The following is a 27,234-nucleotide window of genomic DNA, read 5'->3' as shown; positions in this document are numbered from 1 at the left end:
TGCAGATGTGTCTCCTTTGGTCTGGCTGTGACCTCCTGCTTTTTTACACCATCACCAACACAGCCCACCCACTCACCCTCCACCACCACCAAAACAAGAGAAAAGTGTGTGGGGTCAATGGCAAAAAACAATGAAAAATACTGTGTTCTTTTTTAATGTGACGTACTTGTGTGAAACTTCTGCTAGCCAGAGTATTTGTTGATGTGTTTTAAAGGTACAGTGTGTAAAATTGGGAATAGTAGCGACAGCTAGCAGTCAGATCCTAGATTGCAGTGTTCACTTTTAGTGGCAACCAGTGAAATTTTATCTGTACCTATTAAGCCCAGTTCAGACCAAAGACTCAGGATGGAGCTTGCAGCAGCTTGCAACTTGCTCTGCAACACTTCACACCATGCGAGGAGACAGTGCATCGTCTCCATCACATAGACCTTCACAATCACTCTTTATTTCAGTTACTGCACAATAAATTCTTCTGTGCAATAGGGACAGTACTGCACATTCGCTGTTTTTCATGTTTTCTCATCTGTAACATTTTTATTGAGGCTGTCAAGATGAATTGCATTTATCGCTATTACCTAAGGTCCACAATTAGCACATTAATTTTTTAAGCCCATGCTTTTTTCCCTTTCAGCACACTTTGGTTAAGCAGTGTCAGTGTCACCCTGCAGCCACAGTGATGCCAAATAAGTCCACCACTGCTCCTGTCAAATACTTACCTTTTACTGTCCTCTTATTTCCTTTACAATCCTTTCAAGTTCCTTTTGCTGTGGTTAAGTTAATGTTGGAATCAGAGCAAGTCCGTACCAATCAGGAAGTCGGTTATCCTTAGTTTATGACTGTAGAATAATCCCAAACAACACAAAGACTATGTTTAATGCAAAATAGTGGCATTTTTCTATGTGATTAATTTTGATTAAACACAGAAATCTTGCGATTAATGATGATAAAAACTGTAATCGTTTGACGGCCCTAAATTATATCATATGGGTGCACAAAAGTGATCTACTAGATCCCCCTTATCACCATCATAGGATGGCAATTACTCATCACAAAAATACTTTGCTAGCTAGAAGATATCTGCAGAGAAGAATTAATTATCCAAGGACATATGTAGTTCCTACAGCCTTGAATTTCACATATTTGCTCATATAGGAGGAAAGGAGATTGTTAATGTGCTTAAGTTTTCATGAAATGTAAAATAGACCGATTTAATCATTTCCAAAATTCACAGCATGAATGTTATTCTTTGAACAAATATTTTTTGGTCTTAATAGATTTTCAAAATGAGGTTTTCCATTTATCTGTTTGCAGAGTCTTGCAGCCAACCATCTGCAACTTGCCAAGCTGAATTGCAGCTGCAACAGAGGCAATGTTAATAAAAGTTGTGATTCTTTGGTCTGAACTGGGCTTTATTTGATCCCTTCTGTGGTACTGCAGATGCAAAAATCCAAGCTGGCTAAGTCCATGGTGGGGACCCTTCCTGTATAAATAAAAGGCTTATTCTAAGTTATTGTAAATAAAACATTTTTATACATGATAAACATAGATAGGCCAACTTATTAATATTCTGTTTTTTTTTTTTACCAAGTTAAGAGGCGAAATATTACACACTGCACCTTTAATTTTGTGGTTTGGAGTCTATCATTACCTCTCCACCCCCCCAAACCCGAGCCCATCTGTGCTGAACGTTTTCTGCCCCCTCCAACCCTCCGCTCCTGCATTTTTATAGTTCATGCTTCCCCTCCTCCCCTCCTTTTTGGCTCATCACATCATGGATTGTGTATTTCTGTCCACTTTTCTGGAGGCAGTGATGGGCCTTCAGTGTTCAGCGCGATTGTTCATGTATGGATGTTTTCCTCCTGGGCGGGGCGGGGTCCTTCATGTGCTGCCACCTCCCCGCTGCTTGCCCATCCTCCCTGTCACCTCCAGCTCAGACATGGCCACAGCTCCTTTTTTTTTTTTTTTTTTTTTTTAATCTCCTCGAAGGCATCGATGTTTTTATTTTGTGCTACCCTGCATTCCCCTCTTCCCTCTGTGCTCCCCCATCTCCCGTCTCTCCCCCCTCCCCTCTCCTCTCTTTGTATATTAGACCACTTCTTGTCGTTTCAGGTTTCAGGACCAGTGGAGGCTGACGACCCCTCCCCAGGTGGCGCCGGCCCCCCCCACTGTCTCCGCAGCGTCTCTCTCTCTCTCTGCTCCCGCTATGCACACTCACCCCATCCTGTCCGTGTGGGGGGGCGGGGGAGGGGGGCAGGGCGACCACAGGCCTGCCGCAGGGGGCATTTACTACAACAGCAAACGCTGATGATGCTTTTAGTCCCCTTTTACACCTCGACTCACTCACACATGGTTGAGACAAACACAAACACAACACCTGTTCAACATACACCACAGCACACGGCAGTACAGGCAGCACTAACAAGGCAGCCAGTCCAACACATGTTTTATATAAGAGCGGTAAAGGCAGCATAGCTGAGTGAGAAGGCAGGACCAGAGACAGTGTTTTTTTGGGGGTGTACAGTGCGGACCTTAAGGCGCCCCCTTTCTCTGACTATGCGCAGTGCAGTCACGGCTTGTCTGAGGAAGGCTGACGAGCTAATAGCATCGATTAATTTAATAAATGGAGCGTGCAGGAGCTGTTATTTTAGGGCCTGGGAAGTCAGGTGTGGGGTTTGTGTGGAGCCTTTTTCTTTTTCTTTTTTTTGTTTTGAAAAGGGGGACTGGGTTTGGAAAAAATGTTTTGCTTTTTTAATTTTTATTTTTAACCCATGAGTCTGTAATTAGGGAAAAAAAAATAAAGACATTGTGTAAAAATGAGTCTCTGTCAAGTGTTTTTATTCTCCTGGTTATTGCCAATCTTTTAGTATCTGCACTTTAATTGTATACTGCTAACCAGTGGCAGTGTGGTGCCTGCAGACGTGGATTTGCTCTTAACCAAAGTTATCTCAAGACACTTTACAAAGATATAGATCTAGACTGTACTCTGATGTATTAAGACCCATTCTGAATAAACACAAGATAATTGTGCCCTACAGAAAGGAAGAAATCCACAACCATTACTGTTTACCTCCACAAGTCAACTGTGCAGACTGATGGGTAGAAACCAGCACTTCACCAGGGTTGTTAAGTGAGAATCCTTCATCAGTGTATCAATTAATCCCATGACACCTCCAGAGGGCTGAACAGTGATCTCTAACACCAGTCTTATTCCATTCCCCATATTTTTGAAGCAGTTCATCAAGTAAAAATACAGCCCTATGTTATTTAGCATATTTAGTTCAGCAGTTCTATTACTTTTTATTTCCTACTTGCTATAGAGCAGTGATACTCAACGTGTGGCTCTTTTGTGATGATTTGTGTTTTTTTGTCTTAATTTGAAATATTATTCCCAATAAAACCTTTATAAAGGGAAACTATGGCCTCAGAAATGATCCATTGTGAGTCACAATCAGTTTGAATCCCTACATTGATACAGTTGGCTTTAATTTGCAACCTTTATTTTTTTGTGCGTACTTTTCCATTGCCTTTATTTGCAATAGTTTGCCTTTTTTCAACGTTTTTGCTAATTTCAATCAATTTTTACTGCTTTAAATCCACTTTTGCCATCTCTTTTTGCCCATTTTTACTACCTCTATCCCATTTTTGCCACCAGTTTTTTGCCTCTTTTACCCTGCTTTTTGCTATTTGGAATTTTCTCGTTTTTGCCATTTTTTTGCCCATTTAAGCCACATTTTGCCATTAAATGCCACTATTTTCTTGCCACTCTTTGCTGCCTTTTGACCAGTTGCCCCACATTTTTGCCCATTTTAGTCACTACACTCTATTTTTTGCCATGTTTTTGCTGCTTTTGACCATTTTTCCCACATTTTTGCACATTTTAGTCACTTATACTTTTTTTTTTTTTTTCATTTTTTTGCCACCTGTAACTCTTTGGTAACTTCTCACCCATTTTTGCCCCTTACTGCCCTATTCTGCCCCTTTTTCTCCCTGTCTTTCCACTTTTTCCCATTTTTTTTGCCACCTTGTACTTATTTTATAGCCACTTTAATCAGTTTTTTGCCTCTTTCACCACTTACATTGTGGCTCTTTCAAAGGCATTTTCCAACAATTTGGCTCTTTGGTGGAGCAGGATTGCGTAACGGTGCTATAGAGAGACCTCTGCAAATGAGCAGTGTTTTGCACACAGGGTATTTAGTCATGGATTATTAATATCTGAAATGTTTCAAGGAAAAAAGAGTCACCTTTTCCACAGCACTGTGTTTAATGTCTTTTTTTCAGTCAAACATGCTTTGCGCTGTTTAAGAGTACTTGGCTGAAAAAATATTTCACAGGGGGTGCATAACTGAAAAAACTTTAAGAACCGCTGATCCATGTTATCCCAGAGACACAGATTATTACAGCTAACAAAAATCCACTATCTCAAAATATTAGAATATCAAAACACCTGTGCAACAAAAAAAAAAAAGATTTATAATACAAAAATGTTGACCTTCTGGATAATTATTCTCATTTATGCTCTCAGTAATTGGTTGGAGCTTCTTTTGCACAAATTACTACATTTATGTGATGTGGCATGGAGCCAAGCAGTCCGTGGTACTGCTGGGGTGTTAGGAAGCCCAGGTTGCTCGGATAGCAGTCTGATTTCTCACTGATACTGAAAAGAAAAGGGGTAAAGGAAACTTAAACCTCATGTACATCTGGTGTTGAAGATCAACAAATCTGTGACCCTCAGTATCAAGTTGCTGAGAGGGTAATTAAAGGGTTTAATAGACAGCACAGGACAAAAAAGTATGTCTTAGTCCTGTCCTGCCCTCTAATGGTGATAAACGACACATAAAAGACAAATTTAAGAGTCAACTTTTTATTCCAGCTGAGTACAAACATATATACTCCAAATATTATCCAGAGTCAATTACTGTAGGCCAGCTGACATGTTGGTAAAAAAAAAAAACAAAACTCTTGTGTAAATAATATGACAATGACATGATTTCTTTTTGTAGGAAATCCTCTTCTTATTTTTTCATCAATGGACACAGCAGGAGTTTATCTGTGCTTTTTAAAAGCTGCAAGAAAAAAGCAGTGGTTAGTGACATGAAATGGACGCTGGGTTGGATGAAGTTCAGAATTAGAGATGGTCAACCTCTGATGACTGAATCTCTCATCCCTGTTTCCAGCTCTGTCTATCTCTATCATTAAGGGCAAAAAAGCCCCAAAATAAAAAAAGCTCAGCAGATCAATCCAAAACTCCTACCAAATAAAATAATGCATCAGATTTGTGCAGCTTAACCAATTCAGACCAGATTCAACCAAACAATTATAGAGTTTAAAAGTTGTTTGCAATTACGTGATCCTGAATGTCCCTTGGGGGAAAGTTAGTACTTTACAGCTCTAAATTGACCTCTATGCTGAAATTCATAGTAGCTCAAGATTGTTTTTATCAGCTGGGATGGTTGTAAACAGCACAAAACTTTGGCATTCTGATAGCGCTCCTCTATGCAGAGATCACTTCCTGCCCCCTATCTGGGGATCTTTCACTGTGCTATAACGTCATCTGCAAACAACCTATTAGTGTAGGAGTCTGTTTGTGTAAATGTAGACTGCCTCTAGTAATACAGAAGTCTAGAAGCACAATTTTAAGGGCTGTCATATTGTTCAGTTAACATTTAAATATTTATTCAAGTACACAATAACAAGTACAGAGCAGGCCCCACTTTGGTAATGTCCTCACCTTTTCTTTTGGTTTTCTTCTTCATGAGTTTCTTCTTCTTCTTGGGCCGAAAGTTGTCTCCATCCTGTGCCAAAGAGACGGCAAAAACTCAGCCAGCCACCAAATTTACAACAAAAATCTACAACAATCTGCGGTTCTACCAAACACCCTGCACTGAGCTGAACCTGGTTCTTTTTCAGCCTCTAACATTCATTGGAAAACTGCAACACAGCCAATTGATTGCTGCGATTCTCCTTTGATTCATTTAGCTGATTGAATTTTCACATCTGCAGGCAGTGTAACAGAATATCAGTAAGTGAGTCATGAGTTATGGCGGTCAATACTGGAGCTCAGAGGGCTTTTAATAACAGCAGACTGTTTGAGACAGGAAGTGAACAATGAGGGGTGGCATGATAAACCTGGGTGGGCGCAAAGTGAAATTACTGCCAGATATTCTGCCAACACAGGCCTACATATCTAAAAGCCTGTGTAGTTCTAACATCTGTGATAGTAATCAGATACCAAGGTTATAGCACTTTAACATGCATGTTCAAAATTTTGCACAAGTAATACGTCTCTACTTTGGCTTATTTACGTCCGCCCAGCCTCTCTGGACACTTGAATTGATGGGACACTTCCAGTGATCCAGCACTCAGCAAGGTTTGCCTACTCAAAAGTATTCAGTATGCACTGAGGTGTGTCCGATTAATCATTATTAATCACAGCATCGTGATATGATTAACTTGATTCATTTTTTTTAATCAATTAATAGCAGTACTTTTAGGTTAATAAAGTCTCAGAACTACAGTAAATGCCCTGATGTGAGATGTAAATACCCAAATAGCTAACCATAATTCATCAGCTCTTTGTAAAGCATCTCACAGCTCAAACTCAGCACATTCTAATATCTGGAAAAGTCTTTAGGCCAGGTAGCACTCATATAATGCTGGTGAAGGGCCAAAGACTTCAAAATCACCACTTTTCAAGGAATGAAAAAACGCATCTTTTGACATTTTTATTGCTTTAAATTTGGTTAAAACCTACTGACAGGTGTAAAGAATGACTTATAGGACTGATTTATAAAAACGATTTGAGATACAGCGTTTTTGCCTGACATCAGCGATAAATAAAATAAACATATGCTCTTATCAGCGATAAATTGTTATTTCCTGACACTATACCGACGTTTTTATGCAGCCTACTGCCTCACTGTTGCATTTCACTTCAACTCTGGATTAACTGACTGTGGCTCTTGTTAAAGTATTTTTAAGCCAATGTGGCTCTTTGGTAGAACAAGGTTGAGTAGCACTGCTGTAAAAAGTCAGGTTCTGTTAATCATTCTGTTCTGTAAGTTACATAATGGTCAACATGAATAATTTGTCTCTCTGTTCAGTTTGGAAATCACTCACCTGTCCGCCCTCGCCTGTCAGCGCTGTTATGTCACTGAAGTGGGTTATACTGCTCAGCTGGCCAGACATTGACATCATGCCTCTTTTTCTGGCGTTTTTCTGATGGTTGGGCGTGTTAAGACGCACCATCATCGACTCCTCATAATTTTTCCTGTAAAAAAGGAAAAATGATAGGTGCAATATTCAGGCGTGCATGCTATGTTTTATTTAAGTAGTGAATATAATCCCAGCATTTGACCCCAGCCTCAATGTTTCTACCTTTTCTGATAAAAAAACAAGTACACACCTGTGTAGCTCCTCACGGCTCTCCCGCTCGCTCTGGAAGTCTCGTCTGTCCCTGATCTCCTCAGGCGCATCGCTGTACTGCTGCCTCAGCTCCTGGATCACTGAGCTTCTGAGGGCGGCCCGCCGCTGCCGCTCTGCCTGAGCCTTCTTCCTGTCTGCCTCTGTCATGTCACCATCTGCAGGGATCGAATTATGATGATAAATTGTGGGATTAGTTTCTTAATTCTCAGGCAAAAAGATGCAACTACTTGTTCTATAAAGCGGCATGGGTACTGTCCAACTGCTTGATTTATTCCAAAAAAGGTGATCAACGTCCACAGAAGGCAAACTGAAATTACCATAATGCACTGCAGCAATCTTCGGCGGTACATATTTCCTGCCACTAGAGGGGTCTGCTTTCTTCTTTGTTTTACTCTCAGCTTCACCGTCAGACTCCTCAGACTCACTTAACTGGTGAAAGAAAAGAAAAAGGAAAGTCAGTCAGACGGATTAAACAGCCTGAATCAAATTTCTTTGTCTTAAAATAAAATCTAACTGTGCCACAAAAGTGAAATGATACTTGAAGCTTACCTTGCTGATGAGATTCTCAGGATTAGGACGCAGCTGTAGGGGGTCGTTTTCAGCTGTATAATCAACAAAAGAGTTTAAATTGTAAAGAATCAAAATTATGGAAAGTAAGGTAAGGGCAAGACAGACCAAAAATCCAAAATCAGCTGCATTCATCACACCACACATGAAGCTGTTCTTACCCAAACTGCCAGTGATGGCTGTTCGCACGAGTTTATCAATTTGGTACTTTAGTTTGTGATCCAGTGGCCGCATCTTCTCCAGGACCTTGTAGAAGGGATGAGATTTAACAGATTTAACGGGGGGGGGGGGCAATTACTTTTTCACAAGGGGCCCCTTAATAAATAAAATCTTCATTTCACGGCACTGTGTCTCCACAACCATCTCACCGTTCTGACAGTGACCAATCTGTTCAGGGCCTCACTGTCCTTTATTTTCCCTCCGTCTGTTTTGATGCTGATCAGGTGAGTGAGGTCTTGAAGGTAGAAAAGCAGAAGGTGATACCGAAGGTCCAAGAAAGACAAACCCTGCAGAGAGAGAAGAGAGTCTGAGAGGACTGTCTGTCTTGACCACAAAGGATCAAATAAAGCGTTTAAAAAATAGAGATTCTGTACTTCACATCATTTCACAACATGTTTGCCTCTCATTAATTTCATTATTATTTATCTACATTTAGCTGTTTAATCCTGAAAACCTTGCTGAGATTAAGAATCTCATTTATGAGAGTGTCCTTGCCAAGACAGGCAGCAGCACATTACACAGAGTTACAGACATGAATCATTAAACATAAAAACACTAAAACCACAGATCGACCAAATCCTAAGAGACAGAGCAGAAAGTCAACAGTCAAAACATCTCCAACCGGATGCATCTTCATCCAATACCTTTAATCTACTTCTTAAACATTTGAAGAGACCAGTTCCCCCAGAAGTACATTTTCCTGCAGATTCCAGGCTGCAGGGGCAGCGTACCTGAAACTCCTTTTACCTTTTTCAAGACTAACTTTGGGCACAGAGAGCAAATGTAGATCTTGTGACTGAGTCACAGAGTGAAGACGTAGCTTCCACAATTTTTTCCATAAATAAAATCACACAGGTATGTTAGAGGCAGGTGAAGTATTTCCTTATGAGGATATGCCAATGCAGGGTATACAGAAAATTTAACATCAAATTTAATAGTTTTAAGACCATTTTCAAGACCCTCAAAGTATACCCACTACATCCTCAATTCTCCTCTAATCACTTCTCAGAAATCTTTTATTTAGATCTCAAAAACTTCAAGACATAACATTTTCAGGAAATTATAACACACAATCAAGAAAAGATTAATAGTGTATTGAACTGTAGGTGGTGATAATCCATGAACTGGCCTTTTATTGATCACGTTTGAAGATAACAGCATTAAGTAAACCTGTGCTTTTTTAAAGTTCTCACCAAGTTTATTATCTTTTTACCTTTGAAGTCTTAAATGTCCCATTTTTGACTTTAGTCAGCAGCTCCCGAATGTGGATTGTTACTGAAGCAACCTGCAAAGACAAAAAAATAAAGTTAGAGTTATATTTAACTCAGACGGGAATATGGAAGAGGATAAGGGCCACTGAAAAAAAAATTGAGATGCAATTTTTTTTTTTTTTAACTTGTGATATTAAAGTCAGAATTCTGAGATTAGTCACTTTAATCTCAGTATTCTGACTTCAATCTTAGTATTCTGACTTAACTCTCAGAATTCAGACTTTTTCCTCTGAATTCTGACTTTTTCAGTGGCCCTAACCCTCTTCTGTATGGGAAAAGGGGATCATTTTGTGTTTACGTTATCATTATGCAATCGACAAGACTACTTGGTCCAAATACAACAACAAAACCATTCAACTGCACACATCCTTATTGGAAAATTATAATGCGGTGGGAAAAGTTCAGTATTTCTAATCAGTTATGTCATGAAGTTACATTTATATATATACTCTACACTAACACAGTCCTGTGGGGGGTCCCCCAGTCAATAAACAAAAACATATTTTATGTTCTGAGTCTAACTAATTTTAATTGAAGTGCTTACATTATATTACCAGCGTTATTTTATTAAACACACTTCTTACCTGTTCTGTCAGACTTTTCACCAACTGTACCACTTTTAGTAGATCACTTTCAATCAAATCCTGTTGTGAAATAGGTTTACACGCTCAAATACAGTATGAACTGTTAACAACATATTGAAAGGCTACTACCACATGGGAGACATCACAGAGCGGCTTTACGGACAGTTAGCAAGAAGCTACATTATTCAATGAAACATTTTACAGGCACAATTTAAAGTTTCAATGATGTTTTCAGAATACATGTTTAATCTTAAAAAGATACTGTTTGATTAAAGTACGTTACAGACGCATTAAATACATATTTTAGTGACTCTCGGAAAGAAAAACTTCCACTCACGTTATCAACAGAGGCTGCCATTTTGACTACACTGAGAGCTACGGTGGCGGAAAAGGGTCTAAAGTCATACAGCGCTCGGTGTTTTGTCGCAGCGCTTTAACACAAGCGAATTTGGGTAGTCTTTTGTTGCATTAAGACATTAAGCAGGTAACATGTAAAAAAAAAAAAAGGAAAAATTATGTCTTCTTGTTTGTACTTTAATTAGGCTTGCTTACCAAGATGTCTGAATTTCCGTTTTCCTTATTAGCTTCGATATGGGGGTGGGCAGAGAGAGGAAGTGATAGAGGGCTCTGTAAGAGCTCTACCTGTCTGTTTTGTGTCTTTAGGACATTTTCAGTCAATCTGTGAAAGGAAACCGACAGAGCCAGAGCTCGGGGAATGCAAAGTTATGGTAAGTTCAATCATAACTTTATTAGTAGACTATGTTAACATTCATTACTGGGGTTAATGATTACATTAAATCAAAAGTACATTTGCAATGATGGAAAATAACTCATTTTCTTGTACTTTTAAAGTAGTTTTTCTCATTTAAATTTTGGGAAAGTATTGTACTTAATTACATTTATAAAAGCATCAGTAACCGACTTTACCTAAACAACATGGTAGAAGAAACCCAGTTCACTGAGTAAACTTTGACTATTGCTGTCAAAAAATTAGATTAATTGTAATTAATTCATCAGGAGGGGGATGGCGATTAAAAAATGTTTGCAGATTAAATGGCCTCTAATGACATCACACAACTATTCTCAGAAGCTCTGAAAATTTGACGAGAGCATGTCCAAAAATTCCCTTTCTGTTATTTTATCCAATCAAAAATAGGGATGCTCAAAACTTGATTTTTTCAGATATCTGATATGCCAGTTTTTCAACTTCATTTTAGCTGATAGCAATATTTAATGTAGTTTAGACCTAAAACACAATTTAAAGTTTGAGGATGACCAAATAAAAAATGCCAGACCCAAAACAGACTTTAAAGTGTAAGGAATGATGAATTAAAAATACATTAGCTGACAGGTCTAGGCTAAAACTCCAATAACTTATTTATCTGTAACATTATCTGTATGGCCTGTATTTACAAATATTCACAGCTGTCAAGGCAGATTTTTAAAACCTGAATGTTGGTTGGAAATACAGGCAGAAATGTTCATGTCTACCAATACTGATCATTCACTTCACAAGCTAATAGCTGATATCTTTATCATACCAATAATATTGTGCATCTCTATCCCAATGGTCAACATAATCTGAGTTTGATTAGTTATTGGGCTCGCTGCCATCAGTCTGTCCTGCTCCTTTACTTTAAGCATTTTCAGAGATACACATGTGCTGTCTTTTCCATTTTAGATTCAAGTTCATAATGCTCAAATGACATAAACGGTTAAAACCTTTGCTGCCAAAACAAAGTCCATCAAAACAATAAAACATACAATACATTATATAATATAAATACCACTGTTTCAAAGTCTAGTAAACAGTTCCAGTGCCATGCAGAAGTACATCAGTTATAATTATTATTATTGTTATAATAATAATAATAATAATTATTATTATTATTGTTATTATTATTAATAAACCGACCTGTAATTCATTTCTTACATAACTGTCGTATATCAGTTTACAGTTTAAGTACATTTCAACTAAAGTAAGAGTAATTTTACTGTAGTCTTGTATCTACTTGAAAAAAAGTGGATGGTTTAAAGTTTTTTCGAAAGTACTGAATAGCTGATTTTGATAGCCGAGGAGCTCGTACAGTTAAATGGGATTTTTCCTCAGCGTGCAATAACAAGAGAATTCTGAGCTCTAACCAGCTTAGTTATCAGAGGGTTTCACTGAATTTAAAGTAAATGCAGTAGCTGTTTAGGGATTAAATTATCCTTTTATGTGTGTAAACAAAAATCAATTTACCGACTGTTTCTAAACCCCTTTGTTTTTGCTTTTAGAATTCTCTTTTTTGTTTACCCAGTACATTATGCTTTTCATACTTAAATATACTTTAGAAAAAGTAAAATTACTTGATTTTAAAACTACACAAAAAAGTGCAAAAAAAAAAAAAAAAAGCTACTCAATTAAAGTATTTAAATATCTGTATTTACTGACTTAAAGGATGGGGTTTAAAAGTGGGCCAGTATTCTTCATGCACAAAAACAAGAGAATGTGAATCTGCTGCCAGGATGTTTCAGTGAAGAAAGACCTTTTATTACAAAGTTAAATGCAACAATACGTTTTTGGTTTAATGTTGAATAATTCTAAAGAATTATTATTCTTCAAAACTTGGGCATCCTCTTTTTGCATTTTATTTTTATTCTATTTTATTAATTTATTTTTTAGTAACAAGTATGTGGTAATAAAGTGGTGAAATCCAGTTCTCCCCCATAATACACAAGTTAAATCACTAGTTTCAAAAACTAACTTTATAAAGCCCAAATGCACCAAAAGCTGCTCCATTACATTAGTATCAGTGTTTGTTTTTTTCCACTTTTTTTTTAACAAATACATTTCATGCTTGACTCTCAAATAAGACACTTAAAAAAGATCCACAGTTGAGGTTGTTTGCTATTTCTATTGAAACCCAAGATCTCTAACATAAAAATAGAGCAAAATCATTTTTCAATTTAAGATGACAGTAATAAATATTTATTTGAATTAATTTTATAGTTACATCATTCATGTCTTATTCTGCACTGATGTTGATCCTGATCAAACATTTATTTTCAGTGCCAGTTAATGTGATCTTTGTTGAACTTTTTACACTTCATTTGGACAGAAACTTTTTAAACTTTTTTAAAAACATGGACTGCATGTTGAACATCCAGAGGTCATTACTACAGAGCAGTGGGTCTACGAACTGAAAAAGTTGGTTGCAGAGCTGTTTTTCGTCGGTCATGAATGTTTATCTGGAAGAGGAATTGTGGCAAACACCCCTAGCTCATTTTGCTGTTTTGATAACAAGAAAATTTTCCTGCAGATGTTGACTTGGCTTTCATGTGGAGGTTTTTTTTTGCAAACTCCAAGTAGGTTGTCATGTGTTTGGCACTGAAGAGAGGCCCAGTCCAGATCAGTGGAGGGCTGGAGTGATGCTTGTCCTTCTGGATTTTTGTCCAATCTCACTGTCAGAGTGACCATCAGGTTCTTGGTCACCTCTCTTACTAAGGCCCCTCTCCTCCGATTGCTGAGTTTAGCCAGGGCACCAGCTCTTGGAAGAGTCCTGGTTGTGCCAAACTTTCATTTTAGAATTATGGAGGCCACTGTGCTCACGAGAATCTTCACAACTTCTTTTTAGCTTTCAACAATCCTGTCTCTGAGCTCTGCAGTCAGTTCCTTTGACCTCATGGCTTGATTTTTGCTCTGATATCATTGTCAGCTGTGAGGCCTTCTATAGAGAGGTGTGTGCCTTTCCAAATCATGTCCAGTCAGTTTGATTTACCACAGGTGGGCTCTATTCAAGATGTAGAAACATCTTAGGTATGATCTAGAGAAATGGGAGAAATTGCAGAGTTTGCATACTTATGCTACTTTCCACATTTCTGCAGAATAAAAGAGGATATATTGCGTCAAATGCTTTGCATAAATCAATAAACACACCTACTGTATACTAATATTTTCCAGAGTAGTCATTCAGATAAAAAATAGACATTTCAGTACAAAAAAATCTACATATTGTTACTTTAAATTGTAGAAAAATGTCTTACATCTACAAGATTAAATCATAGGGAAGAATTCAAAAGAAATATTTCACCTGAAGGAAGCTAAATCTTGCTTTTTCTGCCTTTAAACTTCTTCAGATGTCAGACTCCAGGGTGTCCTCTGTCATCCAGGAGTGGGTGAGCGCATACCCGGCTCACACCCACACCCAGACCCTGAATCCCACCACCTCCAACCACGCAGATTCAACCGATCAGCTGGCTCAAATTGACATGATGCCGTACAGCCAGTCTCATGGGCTGGGGAGAGGGGGCAGTGATGACAGAGTGGCTGAGCAGATGATGGGCCTGCCCTACCTGTCATATACGACTTCCTGTCTCAGCAACACCTCAAACAACGGGGGCACGATCCACCACCAGAGCCACGCCAACACTCAGCAGGTGTGTGTCTTTCATTTGTGGATGATCACCAATCACTAGTTTTGAACAACTTAGAGAATATTTGTGTTTCTTCAGGACTTCTCCTCCTTCCTCCTGCCGACTCTGCGTGCCCCCATAAACAAGAGGACCATCAGCAAGGACAGTGTGGAGTACCGCATGCGCCGCGAAAGGAACAACATTGCTGTGAGAAAAAGCCGGGACAAGGCCCGAAGGAGGATCATGCTGACTCAGCAGAGGGCCGTGCAGCTGCAGGAGGAAAACCAGAAGCTGCAGATGAGGATAGGGCAGCTGACGCAGGAGCTGGACACTCTCAAACACATCCTGTCTCAGCGGCACCTCCACGGAGCTGAAGACGCCATAGAGGGGGCATCTGATATCTAGAACCCCAGCTTTAACCTTCTCTTACTTTTTATTGTTGGCATCAGATTTATTGTTTGAATGTAAGGCTGATAATCTGTAGTAATTGGAGTCATCCAGGTCTTCAGCAGGAAGCCATCCACACCAAGGATCCAGAGGAATCAAGAGACATGGGGGCTGAGGAGCTCCCAGGGTGATAAAAAAAAGCCCACTAAGTTGATTAAAGCATAAACCCTGCCTCTAACAAGGCAAATAGTCAATCATAGTTTTGGGGTGGCACCTTTGTTGGACAAATAGATTTGAAGGGGGCCCATACCACCCCTCTGGACACGCCCCTGTCCAGCAGGCCTCTTCTTACTCCCCTGCATAAAGCTCTTACATAAAACTCCTGAAAATTTCCTAAATTTACCTGGGGTGCTTTACAACAGAGGTGTTTTTTACTCTACCTTTACTTTGTGATTTATCAATCCAGTGTATTTCTATGATATTTCTACCATCTACTGGATGTGTGATGCACAGCTTCAGCCTTAAATGCAGATACTTTCTGTTCAAGGGAAGAGGTATAAGTCATCAGTTACATTCCTGCAATCCTGTGGATTAAGCTTTAACATAAGACATCGTGTTATATTCAACATCTAGTGACTGTTTATAATACAGAAAAAATGTTTAAAAAATTGGAAATTACTTGTTTTTTCTCACAATTTTGTTGGTTTAGAGAGGAGCCATGACATTAGTATTTCCTTACTTTCTTCCACTTTCCTGCTCACATTGAATAAATGAGTTAAAGGTGACATATTTAACCATTTTAAGACAAGTTTATATTGGTATCAGAGGTCCCCAAAACATGTCTGTGAAGTGTGTTGATGAAAAAAACCCTCCAGTACTGGATTGTTGCATGTCTAAAAAACCTCTCTGTTTCAGTCCTGCTTAGAACGAGATGTTTCTGTGTCTGTAGCTTTTAATGTTAATGAGCTGTCTGACTCCGCCCCTCTCGGAAAATAGGCTTGGCTTAATGGATGTGGCTCTCCTGGTCCTCCTCTCAGTGGGCAGAGGAAGAGGAAGATCATGAGAGGAGGGTGAAACTTTCTTCCAGGTGGGGGGGGGCCAACCGAACCTGGGGGTGTGGCTACCTCCCCACATGACATCATAAGGAGAAATTCTGAGAACGGCTTGTTTCAGCACACATTTTCTGAAAGGTGGAGAAAGACAGAGGGGGGATGGAATGGATTTTTCTGGTAGGGGATTGTAGACAGGGCCAGGGGCACATATTTTTGTTAGAAAAGCCTGAAAAAGTGATTTTTTTGCATAATATGTGACCTTTAAACATCTGTGGCCCGTTGCACCAGCCATGTGTAAGTTCTATCTTAATTTATGATGTAAAGTCCACATTAAACCCTACATTAAAGCTAGCTCCAACTTGGTCATCATTTGGTAACTATTAAGATGGGAAGTTCATCTTAGCAAGTAGAGCATGGTGTCCAGATGAACCTTGCTAAAGCTCAGCAGCATTTTAATTGCCCTATTGTCAGATACACTATATTGGCAAAAGTATTTGGCTGCCCGACTACTACATCAGCCGGGACTATCATAACAAATTCATGTACTTTAACTGGGAGTTGGCCCCTCTTCAGCAGCTGAAACAGTCTCCACTCTTATTGGAAGGCTTTCCACATGATTTTGGAGTGTTTCTACAGGAATTTATGCCCATTCATTTTGTAGAACATTTATGAGGCTAGGCACTGATGTTGAATGAGCAGACCTGGCTCACAATCTCCATCCCAGTTCCTCCCAAAGGTGCTCAATGGGGTTGAGGTCAGGGCTCTGTAAGTTCTTTTGCACACCAAACCATGTCTTTAAAGTCCTTGCTATGTGCTCTGGGGCAGAGGCCATGTTGGGATATAAAAGGGCCTTCCCCAAACTGTTGCCACAAAGTAGGAAGCATAGCATTATCAAAAATGTCTTGGTATGCTAAGCATTAAGATTGGACTTCACTGGAGATAAAGGGTCTAGCCCAAACCTGCAAAATCAGCCCCATACCATTATCCCTCCTCTACCAAACTTCACAGTTGGTACAGTGCAGACGGGTAGGCAGCGCTCTCTCTGTGTCCGCTGCACCCAGACCCACCGTTCTGACTGCCAAACAGAGAAGAGTGATTCGTCACTCCACAGGACACATTTCCACTGCTCCACAATCCAGTGTCGGTGTGCTTTATATCAGTGGTTCTCAACTGGTCTAGCCTCAGGACCCACCAATATCTTTGATGACAAATCAAGACCAAAATTTCCAAAAATTTTCAACAATGCACATTTAGTAAATAAAGATGTTTCACCTAAGATCTCGGATCGAACAGAATTTATGACAGGAACAAGAGGCAGGGCAAACTTGACATGTTTTACACCCCTCTTTCCCAATAATAACATGTAAATTTTAGACAATTTTCCAGAGATCTTGAAAAATTACTTCATTGACATGGTAAAGCAGCCCTTTTATTGCAAGACAAAGAGATAAATGAGTTAAAGTTTTGATACATTTACCCATTATCACAATAAAAAAGAGTAAAATAAACAGTATGGCTTCATGTTCATCATAGATATTTACCACCACCTTTTCTAGACCCACTTAAAACCGCTCCGCAACCCACTTTTGGGTGCCGACCCACCAATTGAGAACTACTGCTTTACACCACTTATTCAGTATTGGTGCTCGGCCATGGAAACCCAATCATGAAGCTTCTGCTGCACAATTTTGGTGTTTAAATTAATGCAAGGAAAAGTTCAGGACTTTTCAGCAATGAACTCAGCAGAGTTGGTGACTTTTACACATTGCTGTTGTTCCTAAACGGTTCCACTTTCTAATAATATCACTAACAGTTGACTGTAGAATATCCAGCAGGGGTGAAATTTCACAAACTGTCTTAGTGCAAAGGTGGGATCCATCCCAGCAGCACACTTGAATTCACTGAGCTCTTCAGAACGACCCATTTAGTATCACAAATGTTTGCAAATGGAGACTGCATGGCTAGGTGCTTGTGGACAAATACTTCTGTCCACATAGTGAAGTTAGACTTATCAGAAGCCAGCTGAGTTCAAAATGATGATGGCATATGCTCCTGTAGAAGACAGGATGGAGGATAAATGCTTAAAGAAGGCAGCAGAGATGCTGGAGTCTATGTTCACCACTGTATCCTGACGGCCTGGCTCAAACAGCTTTGTAATGTGACCAGAACAAAATTATTCAAACGGCCTCCTTTCTTAACTCCCTCAATTCTAACTAAATGATTGAATTAACTGGACATTTTGAAGGCATTTCTTTTTCCTAAGTGCAAATTTTAAAACAAATCTGATTGAACAAATGTGGCATTGACGACCAACGTACACTTCTGGTCATTGTCAGAGGTTATTGTAAGTGTTGTTACCCAACATGCTTACACAACAGCCTGTGGTTTGTGGGGCTTTAATGAAATCTCTGTATCTCTCTTTCTATTAAGGTCTTTTGTACCTTGATAATTGCAGCAGTACTTGAAATATTTCTGATGCATTTTGGATGAATATGCAAGGATGCAGCTTTTAAATGGGTTGATTTGTTGCAGAAGTTTATTGCAGTATATTGGTCAAACTAAACCTTGCCACATATTTCAATAAACAAATAACAGCTTTTGCATGTAAAATATTTCCTGACTTTTATAAACTAAGTTTTGAGCAAACATTTTTTTTTTTACATCAAAGCATGATATCTATTGATGTAACACAAAAGATTCTCTCAGAGTGCATTCCATATCACATTAAATTCTGTGATATAACCCCCTGTGTCGACATTAAAGAATCATCATTATTCTCCTCTACATCTTTCAGCATGCCGTGCACCTGCCACGTTATTTACCATAAGTAGTCTACCACAACGGACGTCATGCCATGAACCGTTGTACACCAGCGGTTTCCCTTTGTGGGATGGGCAAGATTTCAACACAGCGGAGGACAGAGATGAGGAGCGCAGAGATAGTATCAGTGTTTCGGGCTGCCAGGGCTTTCCTGTGGCTGTGATGGCAGTGAAGGGACAAAGAGATAGGAGACAGATGGGAAGGGGTGGAGGCCACGAGCCAGACATGTCTCGTTTTTATCATTATGGATTTTTTTTTTGTCTTTTATCAAAGTTAAAACATCTGAGATAGATCAACTTCCCTATAGGGCCTACAATATGAAATCTAACACATTTAACTTACTTAGATATTGTTCAGTAAGTGACTGCCTTGGGAGTATTAACTAAAGGAACTTTGCTGCATCAAGCTGTGAAAAAAGAGTATTATATCCAAAAAAGTTGGAGTGCTGTGCAAAATGTAAATAAACACAGAATGCAATGATTTGCAAACTCCAAAAAACCCATATTTTATTCACAATAGAACATAAGCAACAAGCCAGATGTTGAAACTGAGACATTTGACCATTTCATGAAAAAATATTAGCTCATTTTGAATTTGATGGCAACAACACATCCCAAAAAAGCAGAGATGGGGCTCTAAGGCTGGAACAGTAAGTGTTACTGATGAAAAACGGCTGGATGAGCATTTTAGGAATTAATTAGGTCAACCACCATGTCCTGAGGACTAAAGATGAGAGGGACCATCCTGCATCTCTGATGGTATGGGATTGCATCAGTGCCTATGGTGTAAGCTGCTGACACATCTGGAAATGCACTATCAATGCTGAAAGCAGATAGAGGTTTTAGAGCAATATATGGTCCTATGAAGACAACATCTTAATCAGGGTAGGCATTGCATATTCCAACAGGACAATGCTAAAACCACATACCACATCCATCTCAACATCATGGCTTCATAGTCGAAGAGTCTGGGTGCTGGACTGGCCTATCTGCAGTCCAGACCAGAAAAATACAGCAATGAAGACCCAGGACTGTTTAGCAGCTGGAATCCTTCCATGGACAAGAATGGGACAATATTGTCCCATTCTTGTCCATGGAAGAGAATGGGACAATATTGTTCTCTAAAAAACTCCAAAACTAGTCTCCCTGATGCTTACAGACTTGTTAAAATAAGAGGGGATGCTACACAATAGTAAACATTGCCCTGTCCACACTTTTATGAGATGTGTTGCTACCATCAAATCCAAATTTAGCTATTTTTTCCATGACATGGTAAAACGTCTCAGTTTCATCATCTAATATGTTGTTCCAACTTCTTTTGGAATTGGGGCTATATTAAAATATTGATCAGAAGCCGATGAAGGCAGAAGGAACTCCTCTGTCTCAGGTTGTGATAATGATTAGGTATTTAGAACAATGGTCATTTAAATGTTGTGTTGCTTGCAATGGTTGTTGGTGGTCTGACAGTTTTCATGTTGTTTATGTTAAATTCTGATCCCACTGAATGAAGCAGCAGAAATCAAGAATCATGTTTCACTCAATGTTTCTCCAGTCTGCTGTTGTCCAATTTTGTTAATCCTGTGCAAATTGTAGCCTCAGTTTCCTGTTCTTAGCTGAAAGGAGTGACACCCTGCGTGGCCTTCTGCTTCTGTGGCCTATCTGCTTCAAGGTTTGATGTGTTATGTGTTCAGAGATGCTATTCTGCATACGTTGGTTGTGGCGGTTATTTGAGTTATTGTTGCTTTTCTATCAGCTCCAACCAGTCTGGCAATTTCCCTTTGACCTCTGCCACCAACAAGGTATTTTAACCAAGAAAACCACCGTTCACTGGACATTTTCTCACCATTCTTTGTAAACCCTAAGGACAGTTGTGTGTGAATTCCATGGAGGATGGGCAGTTTGTCCAACCAACATCCATGGCATGCATAATAAATCAACTTTCTTCCCCATTCTGGTGCTCAGTTTGAACTATAGGACATTGTCTTGACCATGGCTGAGTCAGAAAATCACAACAATTTCACAGCTTCAGGTCATGTGACCCTGCAGAAGCCTGGAGTGCAATGAAAGTTTAGAGCACCCTTATAGCACTACGTAGCACTGTGGCACTGGGCATTTTATTCTACATCTCTTCAGTATACAGTCCATAGAAAACTCCTGCACACTGTCCAACTGGCAAAAAAAAAGGGTATTCATTTATTTATTGCAACGTTTCAGTACTAGACCTAACCTTGCAAAGCGGATGGATATGCCTGTTTCCTTCTTTCTCACTGGGGAATCCATCTTGCAAGGCTCCCATCTGAACCGTTTGGGCCCAGTTAGAAAGTGACAGGACCAATCAGCAATGAGGGGTAGTACTTTCAGTCATGGCGGAGTTGTGACGTATGTAAGCAACAACAAGAGGCTGGCACAGACATTAGTGTGGATGCTGCTAAAGCATCAATTTTATCAGAATTTTCTCCGTTAAAAAAAGAACAATGAAGAGCATTAAGATATTTTCTTTTAAAAAAACGACAAAAGTTGTGTAATGACATGTCCACAGTTGCCATGGTGTAATGCAGTTCTATATGGAGTTTACTGCTTCAGTAGCTGCTACGTCACATGTGTTGTTGCTCGATTGGCCTGTAAAGATCTGACAGACAGAACGTTCGTCCAATCACCCTCCGAGTTCTTTTCAAAGTCTCTGCCCTTTCCCAAACGCTATGTATGAGAAGTTTACCAGATGGATGTGTTTCACACATCCGTCTGGCATGTCAGGTTATACTAGACCTTAATCAGGCAAAAGGACTGTTCAAGACCTGGATTGGGGGATTTTCTGCCATTCTTCTTTGCAAATCCTTTCCAGCTAAGTCAGGTTGGATGGGGACCATCGGTGCACAGCCATTTTTGGGTCTCTCCAGAGATGTTCAATCAGGTTCAAGTCAGAGCTCTTGGTGGGCCACTCTTGGACATCCACAGAGTTGTCCATAAGCCACACCAGTGTTATCTTGGCTGTGTGCTTAGTGTCACTGTCATATTAAAAGGTGAACCTTCAGCCCAGTCTAAGGTCCTAAGAGCTATGGAACAGGATTTCATTGAGGATATCTCTGTGCTCAGCTTTCCCTCAACCCTGACCAGTCTCCCAGCTCTTCCTGCACCCCCACAGCATGATGCTGCCACCCTCCCTGCTCCGCTGTTGAGAAGGTCTTAGGTGATGAATAGTGCCCAGTTTCCTCTAGACATCACGTTTAGAATTGAGTCTAAACAGTTCAATTGTGGTTTCATCAGACCAGAGAATCTTGTTTCTCATAGTCTGAGACTTCTCAAGATGCTGTTTGCAAACTCCAAGCGGGCTTTTATGTTTTGCACTGAGGAGAGGCTTCCATCTAGCCATAAAGCCCAGACCAGTGGGGGGCTACAGTGATGGCTGTCCTTCTGGAACTTTGTCCCATCTCCATACTGGATCTCTGGAACTCAATCAGAGTGACCGCCAGGTTCTTTGTCACCTCTCTTGCTAAGGCCCTTGTCCCCTTTGCTCAATTTGGTCAGGGGTCCAGCTCTTGTAAGAGTCCTGGTCTTCCTTTTGAGAATTTCAGAGGCCACTGCTCTTGGGAACCTTCAGTGCTGCAGAAATTTTGTGGCAATTAAAGGGGTTTATTTCCTCCAAAATTAATCAATATTTGATATTCATGGCCAAGGCTGATCTTGATCGTCCGTGCTGATGATTTTTGCCACTTACAACCTGAATTTAACAATTTCTTTTACACCATCTGAAGGCTAGACAATTTGAGTTAATGAGCAGTTGAACAGGTGTACCTAATAAAGTGGTCAGTGAGTATTTACATACTATCTAGTTCTTCTCTGAAATCAGTAAAACAGAAGCTATGAGAAAACAAAGATTTCTGGTAATATGCATTTAACAAATTACCAGAATTTCAATAATCTCCTCTGATATAAAATACTATGTATTTTTTTATCCTCCAGTATCTGTTGATTTCCAAAGTAGAGTGAAAGTGGCTAAAGCTACCTCCAGCCTGTAGAAGTATCACAGTATTGAGCAGCACATTATGACTTCTTGTGCGACAATGTCTGTTGAAATGTCCAACACGGACTTGTGGGGCAATTTGTGGTCCCAGGACTGCAACATCCTCACAGAGTGAAGAAAGACTGTATTTTACCTAATCCTCACCAAGTTACCCAACAGCAGAAGGCCATATGAACACCGGCTCTGTCTCACAGAGAAAAAGATCCGGCCTATAAGTTTAAAAAAAGAAGGTGGATTTTATCTAAGAGCAGGGAGTAATAATTGAGTGCACTAATCATATAACATTTAGTCAGTCTGTTGTAAAAGTCAAACACCTTTTTTTAATCCACAACTTCCGCTCTCATACAATCTCACGTACGGAACAAGAGGCAGGCCGTGTAACCCTGCCCTTTGTGTCAGGTTCCCACCAAACATTGTGAAAACTTTTCAGTGAAGATACCAAAATAATCAGCCCTGTAATCACTGTTAAAAGTCTTTTTCTTTAAGGCATAAAGGTATCAAGGAAATTAAAGATTTTTACCACTAAAATCAACCAAAATCCTACTAGAACTACAACCTGGTGGTTATATGCTAACTCACACCTGGTGTGGGTCAAGAAAAAGGACTGGGGTGGGTTTTCACCTTGACGTTGTACCTCAAAAATCCAATCAGTTCATCTTTGAGTCAGAGTGGACATTTGGGGGAAGTTTAGTGAAAATCTTTCAAACCATTGTTAAGATATCATGTTCACAAGCAAAGGTTTAAAAGTGATTCCTGATGTAATTAGTATTTACTTTTTAAGTCCCTGAAAAGTGATTTAAAGAATCTGTATGTTAGGTTTGTATTTGAAAGGCCACTGTATTATGAACCACCAGGTCAAATTTCAGTCATGAAAAACATCTCTAAGTTTATAAAATCAGGCTCCAAAATCATAAAAATGAGGAAGTAAAATCTAGGATGCTGTGGGCGGGTCTGTTGATTTAGCTGTAGCCACACTAACAAAAAATATGATCCTCTCAAATTTTAAAACAGAGAGACAGAAATTGGAGATTAAATACTGTTACTGTTTTCTGGTACAAATCTCTCCATTATGATTCTTTTTATGGCCTCTAGGCCACCGTTGCTGGGAAATTTACTTCACCAAAACAAACACACAGCAGGGCTTGGCTTTTAACTTTCAGTGAAGGCAGAAACATCAGCCAGCAACAATCTGTACTGAGATGATCAAGGGATGAGTGTGAGGTACCCTGATCTTGACGTTTGTTCTTGAACCTCTGAAATCCCTATGTTCCCGCCTAAGTCAGAGTCATTCGTGCAAAGTTTTAAGAAAACTCCTTAACCCTTTCTCGAGGTATCATGCTCATAATCAAAGGATTAACATAAGGCACAGTAACCCTGAGCTTTGACCTATGTTCTTCAACATCTAGTAGGTTAGTTCTCAAGTCAGAGTAGACACTGCATATACAGACAGATTCTATTGCATTGTTTTGGTATTTCAGTTGGTTTAAACCAGGACAGAGACTGTTCAAAACCAGGTAAAAATTAAGATTTTATAGATATTTGTTGGGACTTTGGACATGGAACTTGACAACAGGATGATTCTGGTTTAACCAAACTGTAATTAGGCCTAGTTTAGAGGGCAAAGGTCATCAAATTTAAAGAATTCAATATTTTTCCATCTGAAATAGGAGATTTCCACAACATTATGGATTAGGCTTGCATATAAATTTTACCATGAATGATCAAACAACAAAAACGAAAAGTGTCCATGCAGTTCTTGGGAGAAGGCGTCTGAGATTTCAAGTGGGTGAGTGATAACGTCAAAGATGCTATCTCTTATTAAGAGGGGAAGTGGCTGCAAACATGACCACACTGTGTGGCTGATGAGAAAATAAGTCATGACAGGACACAAAAACAGAAAAACAGGATGAAATGGTAAGTTTTTGTAAAAAGGTAGCCTCATCTCCATTGTCAAATTGAAACAGCTCATAAGTTATCAAGGTCATAACAATATGAAGACATCGCAGGACTTTTGTGGTGTTGTAGTAAGGGGTCCAGGGGTCCTTCTAAAGGGATTATTTGGACAATTAAACACTCTTTGAATGCTATTTTTGCACTCTGTGAAACCTTATTTACATTGTTGATGCGTATTTGCTGATGTATATGTCATGTTTACACTGACCTTTGCCAGATCCCAGAGGCCTTTTGGTGCATGAGGCCTCAGGCCATTGCCTATCTTTGCCAGATGGTAAATCCCTCCATGTCAGCACATGTTGTCCTTGAAATGTTTGTCTGTATTTTTTAATAAATCCACGGAAAGAGTAGCAGAGTAGACAGTAACATAGATTTTTTTCCCCCTGTTTTTATTTACAGTTCTTAATTTCTATAAAACTGTGACCTTGGCCCCTTTGACATGTTTTTACGGGGTGTTTTTGTCCTTGATGTTTTTTTTCATGTCCTTGCATTTTTCCATTAAATCTTGGTGAAAAGAAAGAGAGGGAAGTTAATCCAAAAATCTCATGTAAGAGTTGGATTGTCCTGGCTTATTTCTGATGCACTTAAAAGAAATTATTCTTTGACGGCAACATTAGCATCTAAACTCTGAATGAGTTAAGCACATAAGGCAGATGAGTGACAGTATAACAGCATGGTGGACATTATGACACAGCTTCTAGGTGACGTATGTTAATGACATGCCATATCTAAGTCAGGTCATGCAGTTAGAGTACATTAGGCCTGTCAGTGTTGGTGCTGTTTGATCTACGGCGCCACTATGTGGCAGAGAAGTGTACATACGCCTTCTACAGAGATAGTAAATAATGACAGATGTCTCACTCTGAGGTTAATTGTGAATGTATGCTCTTTGATTTATAATGGACAGGTCATATGAATAAATTATGAAAACATTACGTTTTCAGGGCATATTTTAAGAACTTTTCTAAGCATCAGATTTTATATATATATATATAAACTTTTTTGTATAGATGTATTTGAATTAAGGTGTCTTCTCATTAAAACTTGTTAAGACTCATTAAGACTTGTCTCTCTGCCTTATGCACTATACAGTATGCTGACATTTCATTTTTCGTAGATAAATTACACATTTTTAAAGACAAAAGATGTTTTAAAGTGTATGAATTCCGGCCTCATGCTGCATCAGGTTCCCAAAATGCTTTGCAGGTAGCACCCATTCACACAAGCGGCACAAGGCAGAATACATCAGCACTTCTAAAACGGGTGCGCACAAAGTCCTGCAGGATCACCAATTATAAATGATCATTCGGGCATGTTAAGTGGGGACATAGATTATGGATTATTATTAATAACAATAAAAATAATATTAAAAAGATTACCAAAGTCTAAGTGAGCATGACTTCGCTAATGTCCATATGGATATAAAAAGATTATGGATGTCTAGGTGGGCATGAGTTTATGACAGTCTGATGTCTGCAGCTAGGTTACTTAAATTTTAAAAGTAGCTAGATGAATGGTGGCTGACTTTAGCTTTGTTAGCTTTAGCTAAAACAAATGTAGCTATGATAGCAACATAGTTAACTATGTAGGGAACAAAAGTGAGCCACTGTTCGCATGACAACTCCAACAATTGGTAAAGCTATAGCAAACTAACCTTGCAAAGCAAATGGATTCGCCTATTTCAGTGTTTCTCACTGGCGAACCCATCTTGCACAGCTCCCATCTGAACCCTTTAGGCCCAGTTAGAAAATGACAGAACCAATCAGCGTCGAGGGGCAGTACTTTCGGGCCCAGCGGAGTTGTGACATATGCAAGTAGCAACAAGAGGCCAGTGCAAATATGCCGGGAGACATTAGTGTGGATGCTGCTAAAGCGCCAGTTTTAACAGGACTTGACAAAATTTCTTCGCTAAAAGAAGAACAAAGAACAGCACTGAATTGTTTTCTTTTCAAAAACGACAAAAGTCATGTACTGACATGTCCACAGTTGTCATGGTTCGAGTAATGCAGTATCTATGGAGTTTATACCTTTGGTAGGGGTGCAGCTTGGTAGCGGCTATGTCACGTGTTTTGTTGCTCTGATTGGACCGTAAAGATGTGACAGACAGAACGATCCAATTGGTTTCCTCACTCTTTCCTTAACCCTTTCAAGTTATAGTATATATATATATATATATATATATATATATATATATATATATATATATAATATTTTAAAAGTTATAGTGTGTATTTCTGTTCTGACAGAGGTGACTGTCTCACAGTAGTGGTCTGCAAGGGGGTGGTAACCCAGAGCTGAGGTCTGCAGCCATACTGTCTTGAAATGCCTTGAAATAAATATCACTATGTGTAAATGTGCCACTATGTGTCAGATGAACACCAAAACAGATTTTAAAACAAAAAGAAAATACAAAAGTAATTCATAATTTTAAAGTGGTGTAGAAAATGCACAAACTGGATGAATAAGATAGATCAGAAAGCAGGAAAATAAACGTTTCATACTTAAAATTCTACTGGCCTCTAGACCCCAGTTAGCCGATTTTCA

General features: G+C 39.3%; 3 protein-coding genes across 5 annotated transcripts in view; 2 read left to right on the top strand and 1 right to left on the bottom strand.

The window, feature by feature from the left end:
- Window positions 1-2,802, top strand: part of pabpn1 (poly(A) binding protein, nuclear 1) — a 29,440-nt gene extending 26,638 nt beyond the window's left edge. For all 3 annotated transcript variants that reach the window (XM_041814621.1, XM_041814620.1, XM_041814623.1), the window contains one exon: window positions 2,110-2,802. In XM_041814621.1, coding sequence (XP_041670555.1) covers window positions 2,110-2,305 — 196 coding nt within the window. In that variant the 3' untranslated portion in view covers window positions 2,306-2,802. The remainder of the gene's footprint in view (window positions 1-2,109) is intronic.
- Window positions 2,803-4,845: 2,043 nt separating this feature from the next.
- ngdn (neuroguidin, EIF4E binding protein) lies at window positions 4,846-10,545 on the bottom strand. Its single transcript, XM_041813615.1, has 11 exons — window positions 10,401-10,545; window positions 10,064-10,123; window positions 9,422-9,493; window positions 8,358-8,495; window positions 8,151-8,235; window positions 7,972-8,024; window positions 7,740-7,851; window positions 7,403-7,577; window positions 7,117-7,267; window positions 5,729-5,792; window positions 4,846-5,063 (listed from the first exon to the last, which is right to left on the bottom strand). Exons 1-11 carry the CDS (start codon window positions 10,419-10,421, stop codon window positions 5,044-5,046), a joined length of 951 nt encoding a protein of 316 aa, XP_041669549.1. The 5' UTR covers window positions 10,422-10,545; the 3' UTR covers window positions 4,846-5,043.
- Window positions 10,546-10,735: 190 nt separating this feature from the next.
- cebp1 (CCAAT/enhancer binding protein (C/EBP) 1) lies at window positions 10,736-15,707 on the top strand. Its single transcript, XM_041813617.1, has 3 exons — window positions 10,736-10,791; window positions 14,183-14,482; window positions 14,558-15,707. The coding sequence occupies exons 1-3, from the start codon at window positions 10,789-10,791 to the stop codon at window positions 14,861-14,863; spliced, it is 609 nt and encodes a 202-aa protein (XP_041669551.1). The 5' UTR covers window positions 10,736-10,788; the 3' UTR covers window positions 14,864-15,707.
- Window positions 15,708-27,234: the final 11,527 nt, after the last annotated feature.

The sequence above is a fragment of the Cheilinus undulatus genome, linkage group 19 (genome assembly GCF_018320785.1).
Source record: "Cheilinus undulatus linkage group 19, ASM1832078v1, whole genome shotgun sequence".
Taxonomy (NCBI): Eukaryota; Metazoa; Chordata; class Actinopteri; order Labriformes; family Labridae; genus Cheilinus; species Cheilinus undulatus.
The sequence above is the reverse complement of the archived record's forward strand: the minus strand, read 5'-3'. Positions and strand labels throughout refer to the sequence as shown.